Here is a 10,000-nt window from a genome sequence, read left to right as displayed (position 1 = left end):
GTTAGGTTGATGGATGGGCTACGTGTCTCTAGTGTTTGTGTGTTTGTGTGTGTTCCTTTGTTGTTCCTTTGTGTTGCTTTACTTTAGCCGTTCGTTCGTTTGTCGGTATTTATTCCTTTGTGTTGCGTGTTGCGTCTGCCGCCTTCGTGATTCGGCTTTCCAGGAACGTGCCTTTTATTATTATTCCTCTTGTTCTTGTTGCTTTTTATGTCTCTCTCTTGTTCTCTTTGTGTGTGTGTGTGTGTGTGTGTGTGTGTGTTTGGGGGGAGGGTGGGGTGTGGGTGGATGTGTGAGTGTGGGTGTGGGTGTGTGTGTGTGTGGGTGGGTGTATGGGTGTGGATGTGGGTGTGTGTGTGTGTGTGTGTGTGTGTGTGTGTGTGTGTGTCTGGGTGAGTCTGAGTGTGTGTGTGTGTGTGTGTGTGTGTGTGTGTGTGTGTGTCTGGGTGAGTCTGAGTGTGTGTGTGTGTGTGTGTGTGTGTGTGTGTGTGTGTGTGTGTGTTTATCCTTGATTTCTTTGTTCATTTCTATGTTTACGAAACATTTTATTTTCATTTTCATTTCTTCACTTCCCTAATTTCCTTTATTTCTTCATTTTTAATTACTATAGTTTTATTTACAGTCTCTATTGTTTTCTGTTGCAGCAAGTTGTTTGTAGGATTCTCTCTCTCTCTCTCTCTCTCTCTCTCTCTCTCTCTCTCTCTCTCTCTCTCTCTCTCTCTCTCTCTCTCTCTGTCCAGTAAAGGTTAGGAATACAAGACATCATTTGTGTTTATATTTCAATATGACATTTATTTAAATTATTATTAAAGGAGTAATATATCTTATGTACAGCTGGGCAGAGCAGCGGCGGTGGGAGTGGTGGTGATAATAATAATAATAATAATAATAATAATAATGATAATAATAATAATAATAATAATGGTAAATAATTATGACAATAAAGTATTTTTATTGGATATGTTATGTTATATGGATATTTTTACATGAGCAAAGATCGCCTAACTATTTGTAGAGTTTAAAAATTAAGGAAATAAACCGAAAAATAACAGTAATAACAATAATGATAGTAAGTAAATTTTTTTTATTCAATATGTTATGTTATGTTATATATAAACTTTTGCACTCAAAGAAAAAAAATCAATAAATGAACACGTAAAAAAACAAAACAAAAAATAATAATAACAATAATAACAACAACACAGGTAAACAGCCACTTAATCTTGACCTTCACCTATGTACACCTGTCGACACGGAACCAATCAGTCGCCTTACACACGAGGTGGGGGGGATGGGGGGGTCATATATAAATATCTTTGTACACGTAAAGATTATCGTCATTACTTTGTTGGCAATACACACCTGGGGCTCCTGGCCGTGCACACCTCACCTGCCGGGCGTGTTTACCTGGTCAGGATAGTTTTTCTAATTATCACCTGTCCAGAAACACGTCCCAAAGACCAGGTGAGGTGTGTGTGTGTGTGTGTGTGTGTGTGTGTGTGTGTGTGTGTGTGTGTGTGTGTGTGTGTGTGTGTGTGTGTGTTCAGTAAACGTTTTTCTTATATGTTTGTTTTATGGTGTGTGTGTGTGTGTGTGTGTGTGTGTGTGTGTGTGTGTGTGTGTGTGTGTGTGTGTCCGCGTCACCATGAAAGGGAGGGGGCGTGGGATGGGGGGTTCTCGGGGGCAGGAGAAGCTATACCAACGCGGTTATATATAAAAATAGATAAGTTATTGGGGGGAGGGTTAGAGAGAGAGAGAGAGAGAGAGAGAGAGAGAGAGAGAGAGAGAGAGAGAGAGAGAGAGAGAGAGAGAGAGAGAGAGAGAGAGAGAGAGAGGATGGCGTCTAATGTTTAAAAAGATCATGACTAGATGGAGTGGAGTATTAAATATTCCTTTCAACCTGGAGGAGGAGGAGGAGGAGGAGGAGGAGGAGGAGGAGGAGGAGGAGGAGGAGGAGGAGGAGGAGGAGAGAAAAGAAGAGGAAAGAGAGGGGAATGAGAAGCTGATATACGAGAATTAACGGAGGAACGAAATTAGGAGAGAGAGAGAGAGAGAGAGAGAGAGAGAGAGAGAGAGAGAGAGAGAGAGAGAGAGAGAGAGAGAGAGAGAGAAGAGGGGGCGTGAGGTAGGCAGAATTACTATACACTTTACTAATCTTCCATTAAAAAAGGGAGAAAAATACAGTTAATTGAAAGAAATGAACATATATATATTTTTTTTATTCCCTTATTTTATATTTAATTTGGTTGAGGCTCAGAGGGGAGTGTTCAGGTTTGTCTTCATTCCCTTTTCTTTCCCCAATCACAAATGGACGAATATAGAAAAAAAGAACAGTGAAAAATACTGACACGAATATATATATACTTCTTTTATGTTAGATATATACTTTTCTTCCCACGGTGAGAGAAAAAAATAGGAATATTCACACATTAATATAAATAGATCAAGATTTATATGCACTCGCCAGTCCGTCTTCCTCTGCCTACAAATCTGTCTATTATTACTGGTTTGATTCTCTCCACACCTTCCTGTCTACCTGTCTAAACTACCTGTCGGGATGAGGCTTACAAAAAGGTGGAGGTATCTGAGACAAACAAACAAACAAACAAACAAACATCTAGGTATTGCCAGGTATCAGGAAGTCATTAAGAGGTACAAAAAGCACACCTGTTTTCCAAGCGTGACGTGACAACAGGTAACGTGACATTCACCTGTCCCACCTGTTGCTGATTGACACCCCATCTTGCCTGGCCATGGAATTACTCACGTGCACCAGGTATGTGTGTGTACGGAGCTTACAATCAAACGTACACGAGTTTACCGTCATGTGTATGCCGCTATATCTACATGTGTGTTTTTATCGAGCTTAAAACACATAGTCTCATTATTCACATGCACCGCTCTCTTATCACGTACTTGTTACACGTGCGCACCTTGTACGTGTCCGCCTCCACGTGTTAAGGTATCACAGGTAGGGCCACACCTGCGTTACACCTCACCTGCTCATTAACTAGTGCTGGCCTCGTGGGATAACAATACTGTGTTTTCCCTGAATTTTGTGTGTTCAGGTGTGTGTGTGTGTGTGTGTGTGTGTGTGTGTGTGTGTGTGTGTGTGTGTGTGTGTGTGTGTGTGGTTTTGATTACTATAGTGATAAAAAAAAGTAATATTGTTTTGTACGTTTGATAGTTTGATTTTGTTGGTTAATGTATCTCTCTCTCTCTCTCTCTCTCTCTCTCTCTCTCTCTCTCTCTCTCTCTCTCTCTCTCTCTCTCTCTCTCTCTCTCTCTCTCTCTCTCTCTCTCTCTCTCTCTCTCTCTCTCTCTCCATGTGTTTATGCCACTATTTTTCTTACTTGATCAGTGGGACCTTGAACACACACACACACACACACACACACACACACACACACACACACACACACACACACACACACACACACACACACACACACACAGCTGTTTTCAATGACTCACATCCTCAAGTATGGATGAGACGGAGAAGAATTTTCCTCGCTTCCTCCTGCTCCTCCTCCTCCTTTTCTTCCTCCTCCTCCTCCTCCTCCTTCTTTTCTTCCTCCTCCTTCTCCTTTTCTTCCTCCTCCTCCTCCTCCTCCTCCTCCTCCTCCTCCTCCTCCTCCTCCTCCTCCTCCTCCTCCTCCTCCTGTTTTCGATCACATATTTGAAACTTATTATTTTCTTCAATATTGTTTTAACTTTTCTTTTTATTGTCTTTTTTTTTTTACGTTTTCTTTCGTCAGCAACTTGGCTTTTTGTCTGTCTGTCTGTCCGTCCGTCCTTCTGTTTGTCTGTCCGTCTATTTATCAGTCTGTGTTTCTATCTCTCCTGAACTCAACTTGTATTTATCACAGATTATTGCGTTTCCCTCAACTCCTCTCACCATTCACTCTTCTGTTTCACTGACTTTTCTCTTCTTCCACTTCCTTCACTGTTCCCTGCGCCATTTCCTGTCTTCGCATTCTCTTTATCTTTTTACAATATCTCGTCTTTTCTTATTATGTTCACCGGGTTTAATTGTTGTGTTTCTGGCAATGACTGTGACCGATTGACTGACTGACTGACTGACTGACTGAATGACTGACTGACTGACAGACCCTGGATTGACTAACTGGTGGGTAGTACGTACACATAGATGCTTTGATTAACTTATGGTGTGTGCGAACATGTATACATATAGTTGTGGTGTGTGAGTGTGTGTGTGTGTGTGTGTGTGTGTGTGTGTGTGTGTGTGTGTGTGTGTGTGTGTGTGTATATTTAGGGCACATACACAAATTCTGCACACGCGTTGGGTTCATGTGTGGGTAAACAGGCGGTAAATGTTCAGTATGGAGTTGGGTTGTGGGCACATTGATCGTGTTCTGTCAGTGTGCGTGCGTTCACTGCTCGTCCATAACGCGTGCTTGTACACACCTCGCGGCTGACTGGCCACACACACTCAGTTCACCTGCCACTAATCAGCCGGCAGGGGTGAGGGGTTCACTCACCTGTATTTGGTACGCAGGTAAAGCTTTCATATTTTCCCATCACTTATTAATATTTGGTGTGTCAATATCCACATAAGGGAAAAAATATACACACACACACATATAAGATCCACCATTCCTTCTCTCACGATAAGAAACACACCTGTGGAATCAGCAGGTGTTAATTAATTACCATAGGTAATCCGCACCACATCCACACGCACACCTCTATAGGTTATAATGCACGAAGTATTGTGGGTGGCGGTGCGTGTGGGTGTGGGTGTGTGCGTGGGCGTGTGGATGGACGTAAGGCGGGGGGAGCTGCGGGCTGGAGGAGGCGTGGGAGGTGTGGGAGGCCAGGGAGGGGTGGGGCAGGCGGGCGTAGCCGTGGTCTGAGCTCCTGGTGGGGCCGCGGTCTGCCTGGTAGGGATCTGAGTAGGCGGGATCCAGGTACGACTCGGGGTAGGGGCTGGAGTAGTCGTAGTGCCCCGGCCCCGCCCCCGCACGCTGCCGCCGCTGTAGCCACTCACCTCCTGTAGAAGAGACAGTGGTGGGTGTTGTAGTAGTGGTGGTGGTAATAATAGTAGTAGTAGTAGTAGTAGTAGTATTAGTGGCGGTGGTTGTGGTGGTAGTGGGGGTTGTCATCGTGTCTCTCTCTCTCTCTCTCTCTCTCTCTCTCTCTCTCTCTCTCTCTCTCTCTCTCTCTCTCTCTCTGGGGTCAAAGTTGTGATGGTCGTGAAGTTAGAGGCAGTAAACTAGGAAGGAAAGAATTGTTTTAAAGGGACAGAAGAGGGTAACACACACACTCTCTCTCTCTCTCTCTCTCTCTCTCTCTCTCTCTCTCTCTCTCTCTCTCTCTCTCTCTCTCTCTCTCTCAGCTAGTATTTTTCTCTTTCCTATTCTCTTTCTCTCACATTTTTCCATCATCATGCCTCTCTTTCTCTCCCTCTCCTTCCCTCCCTCCCTCTCGCTCACTTCCATCACACTCCCCTCTCCGTTCTCTCTCTCTCTCTCTCTCTCTCTCTCTCTCTCTCTCTCTCTCTCTCTCTCTCTCTCTCTCTCTCTCTCTCTCTCTCTGATGTCCCTCACTTTTCTTTACCCTAACACTATCTTCTCTTCCCTCCTCCTCCTCCTCCTCCTCCTCCTCCTGGTGCCTTACTTCTCATTGCCTCCTGATCCTATAGCTATACATCCACCACCACCACCACCACCACCACCACCACCACAAGCACGCGGGTGATAGAGGGGCGGGTGACTTGCTGACTGCAGTATCGGGCCATTAAACAATATTGAAATTTCCATTACTATTTGCGACTCAGGATTTAGTAGCATGGTGTCCAATTCCGGGGGGGAGAGAGAGAGAGAGAGAGAGAGAGAGAGAGAGAGAGAGAGAGAGAGAGAGAGAGAGAGAGAGAGAGAGGATGTGGGTTGAAATGTATTGTCTATTTTCCTTTTTTTCCGTTTCCTTTTTCCTCTCTCTCACTTTTTCTTTCTCTCCGTCTCTCCTATTGTTTTTATTTTTCTGAAGGCGTGAGTAGGTGTCTTTTTTCCTTCCTCCTTTTTTTCTTCGTTCCTTTCTTCCTCCTTTCCTTCTCTCCTTCATTCCTTCGCTCATTCATTCATTCATTCATTCATTCATTCATTCATTCATTCACTCATTCACGTCATCGCTTTCAGTTCTTTCATCTCTGCTTATGTAACTCTCTCTCTCTCTCTCTCTCTCTCTCTCTCTCTCTCTCTCTCTCTCTCTCTCTCTCTCTCTCTCTCTCTCTCTCTCTCTCTCTTAATCCTCTTCTTTTTCTGTCTAGCGCCCTTCCTGTACCACCCATATTGAATTCTCTCTCTCTCTCTCTCTCTCTCTCTCTCTCTCTCTCTCTCTCTCTCTCTCTCTCTCTCTCTCTCTCTCTCTCTCTCTCTCTCACCTGGTACACGAGGTCAGGTGGGCGTGGCAGCGTGGGCGGGTGGGCGTGCTGGTCCTGCTGGTTGAGGGGCGTGAGGGCGGAGGGGTCGTCGCCCTTCAGCACAGGCGTGGGCGGCGTCACACCGACGGGCTTGTCAGGGGCGGACTTCCGTAACTGCAGGAGGAAGAGTAAGAGTGAGAGGGAGTGGGAGAGAGATGGGTAGAGGGATGATTATGGGAGGAGTAGAGAGAGGAAGAGTAGTGTGTGAAGAAGAGAAGGAATGGATGAGAACGAAGAAGGGCAGTAGAGAGAGAGATGACAGTAAGAGAGATGAAAAAGAGAAACAGAGAGAGAAGAGTAGAGAGAAAAGAGGTTAAGGGAGACATATAGAAGAGTTTATAAATAAGAGAAGAAATGAAGAAGACAGACAGACAGAAGTGAAAGTGAGAGAGAGGGAGAGGGAGAAAGGAGTAGGAAGGGGAAAGGATAAGGGAGATATGTGAAAGGAGAAATAAAGAAATGAAATGAAGGAGAAAGGAAAGGTAAGGTATGGAGATAAAGAAGAGAGAGAGAGAGAGAGAGAGAGAGAGAGAGAGAGAGAGAGAGAGAGAGAGAGAGAGAGAGAGAGAGAGAGAGAGAGAGAGAGAAAGTTTGTGTGTGTGTGTGTGTGTGTGTGTCTGTGTGTGCGTGCGTGTGTGTGTGTGTGTGTGTGTGTGTGTGTGTGTGTGTGTGTGTGTGTGTGTGTGTGTGTGTGTGTGTGTGTGTTTGTATATTCATCACTTATTATTGAGAAGCTTCACCTGTTTCTTACCTTACCTGTCTCTCTACCTGTCCCACACACCTGTATACTAATTATGATTCCACTTCACCCTTGCAACCTTGAGAGAGAAGGAGAGAGAGAGAGAGAGAGGGGAGAGACGGAGAGAAGGAGGGAACAGAGGAAGGAGACAAAATGATTGGACTTGTAAACAAGAGTAACAAAAGGGGAGAGAGAAAAGGACAAGAAGAAAAGTGTAGGAGGGAAGAATGGAAGGAAAGGAAGGGAGAGGGGAAAGAGGAGAGGAAGGATAAGAGAGTGGAATGTAAGAGGAGAGAGAGTTGGGGAGAACTGAAGGGATGGAGAGGGAAGGGGGAGATAGAGAGGGGACAGGAAGAGAAAGGGAAGAAGGGAGAGGGGAAAAGAGGGGAGAAGGGATAGTTTAGGCAAAGGGTAGATAGGGAAATGGACAAAGGAAGAGCTAAAGAGGAGGAGGAGGAGGAGGAGGAGGAGGAGGAGGAGGAGGAGGAGGAGGAGGGAGAAGGGTGATGAAGCGATAAAATAAGAGGAACTGGAGCAAGGATGATAATGAAAGAAGAAGAGAAGGAGGAGGAGGAGGAAGAGGAGGAGGAAGAAGAAGAAGAATAAAAAGAAGAGGAGAAAGAAGAAAAGTAGAACAGGAATTACAAAAGTCAACGATGAATTAAAAAGAAAAACGAGAAAAGTCCGCAAGAAAGATGAAGAGGAAGAGGAGGAAGAGAAGGAAGAAGAGGGTGATGACACGATAATAGGGAGAGTAATGACGAGGGAGACTGTATGGCACTATCTTCCCCCAAGGCTCTATCGATGACTGATTACGTGGGGGGTGGGGCGGGAGAATGGAGAGGGAGAGAGTGAGGGGAAGAGGCGCGTTCGTTTAGCCTTTTGAGGGGCGTGTGTGTGTGTGTGTGTGTGTGTGTGTGTGTGTGTGTGTGTCAGATGTATAGGATAACGGTATAGAGTGTGGATGATGTATATAAAGGTGATGCAGGTGTGTAAAGGTGTAGCAGATATATAGGAAGGCGAGGGAGGTGTAGCAAGGTGTGGCAGGTGTGTAGGAAGCTTGTCAGGTGTGTAGCAGGTGTGTAGCAGGTGTAGGAGGCGGTTCCTTCAACACTTTTACGGCATCGAGTGTAACCAAGCAAGCCTTCCACTACTAAAAATTGAGGACGCTAGTAACGGAAGTGGAGGAGGTGGAGGTGTGGAGGAGGCGCGGGGGAGGACGTGGAGGGGACATTGGGGAGATGCGGAGGCTATCAAGTGGAAGTGGAGTAGGGAGATGATGGAAGTGGATTATGTGGAGGTGTACGGCTAGTGTGGAGACTAAAAAGTGGAGACGCATGGAGCAGGGAAGCTATAGAGGTGGAGGCGGAGGTGTGGAGGATATGAAGCTATCAAGTGGAGAGGGAGGTGTGGAAGGGGAAGAGGTAGATGTGTGGAGGAAGTGAATGTGGTGTGGTGTGTGGCGGTGCAGTGTGGTGTGTGGCGGGGCGGTCCCTGGAGGTGTGTGGCTGCGGGGTGTGCGCTGCCAGGTGACAGGTGACAGGTGACAGGTGTTCAGAGCGACAGGTAAGGTAATTTCTCAGGTGGAAAACGCCTTGTCTTAAAATCTCCTTAATTTCCCAGGTGAAGCAGGTAAAAGACTGTGGGAGGAGGGAGGGAGAGTGGGAGAGTGGAGGAGAGAAGTGAGGGGAGGAGGTGGGAGGGAAGAGGAAGGTAAGGCAGTGGAGGAGAGATAAGAAAGGAAATGGTGGAGGGTGGAAGCATGGAAGTGGAGGAGAGAAGAAGAGAAATGAGTAGTGGGGAAGGAGGTGAGGAAGATAGGGAGAGCAAGAGAGAGAAAGAGAGAAGGGGAGAGGAAGAAAAAAAGTTGGGGAGGGTTTTCAGGGAAGGAGAAAGAATGGGGAGAAGAGAGAAGGGAAGAGAATATAGAGACAAATAGAGAAAGAGGAGAATAGGAAGGGAAAATAAGGGAAGGGGATGAATGGAGGCATGAAAATAGGTAAAGGATGAGATGAGGGAAAAAAAGAGAAGAAGGAAGGAGCTTAGAAAGGAGAGGGGAAGTGAGGGGAAGAGGGAGAGTAAGGGGAAGGAAGGACACACCACAAGCTTACGAATATATCAAATGGGTAAGACTTGAGGGAGAGGGGAGAGAGTGAGAGGAGAGGGAAGAGGGGAGGCAAGATGGCGGTTGTGTCTCCCCTCACCTTGGAAGATAGATTACCTTTTCGACAACAAGTCTGAGGCGGCGGGGAGATGGATGAGGCTGGGAGAGGGGAGAGGAGAGAGAGGGGAGAGGGGGAGAAGGGGGAGAGGGGAGAGATGGAAGAATAGCACTGGGAGGGAGAGGACAAGGGAGGGGAGGGATAAGGCTATGTATGGAGAGAGGAATGAGGGGAGAAGTGAGGAGGAATGGGGAGAGGGGGAGGGATAAAATGAGGTCTGTACGGTGATTGAAGAGAGAGAGAGAGAGAGAGAGAGAGAGAGAGAGAGAGAGAGAGAGAGAGAGAGAGAGAGAGAGAGAGAGTTTACGCAAGAAACGAGGGGACGAGGTTGCAGTGGAGGAAATTCTTAAAGATGGAGGAGGAGGAGGAGGAGGAGGAGGAGGAAGAGGAGGAGGAGGAGAAGGAGGAGGGGAGGAGGGGGAGGGGAGGAGGGAGAGGGGAAGGAGGAGATGCTTGTATGGGAGGAGAGGGGAGATGAAGGGAGGAAGTTTAGGCGGAGGCGGAACCCATCTATTACACAACCATGGAGGAGAAGATGGATTGTGGGAGAGAGAGAGAGAGAGAGAGAGAGAGAGAGAGAGAGAGAGAGAGAGAGAGAGA

The 10,000-nt window shown here is 46.4% G+C and overlaps 2 protein-coding genes across 2 annotated transcripts in view; one reads left to right on the top strand and one right to left on the bottom strand.

Moving 5' to 3' along the window:
• The window catches only part of LOC135093407 (probable ATP-dependent DNA helicase HFM1), a 289,819-nt gene that overhangs the window by 209,917 nt on the left and 69,902 nt on the right, over positions 1–10,000 (top strand). The window lies entirely within an intron of this gene.
• The window catches only part of LOC135093408 (fibroblast growth factor receptor-like 1), a 108,345-nt gene continuing 101,396 nt past the window's right edge, over positions 3,052–10,000 (bottom strand). The window contains exons 10-11 of the mRNA XM_063992682.1: positions 6,401–6,553; positions 3,052–5,011 (exon numbers count right to left, since the gene is read on the bottom strand). Of these exons, the coding sequence (XP_063848752.1) occupies positions 4,664–5,011; positions 6,401–6,553 (501 nt within the window). The 3' untranslated portion in view covers positions 3,052–4,663. The remainder of the gene's footprint in view (positions 5,012–6,400; positions 6,554–10,000) is intronic.

Source organism: Scylla paramamosain, chromosome 43 (assembly GCF_035594125.1).
Source record: "Scylla paramamosain isolate STU-SP2022 chromosome 43, ASM3559412v1, whole genome shotgun sequence".
In the NCBI taxonomy this organism is placed as follows: domain Eukaryota; kingdom Metazoa; phylum Arthropoda; class Malacostraca; order Decapoda; family Portunidae; genus Scylla; species Scylla paramamosain.
This window is presented reverse-complemented; position numbering and strand designations above follow the sequence as displayed.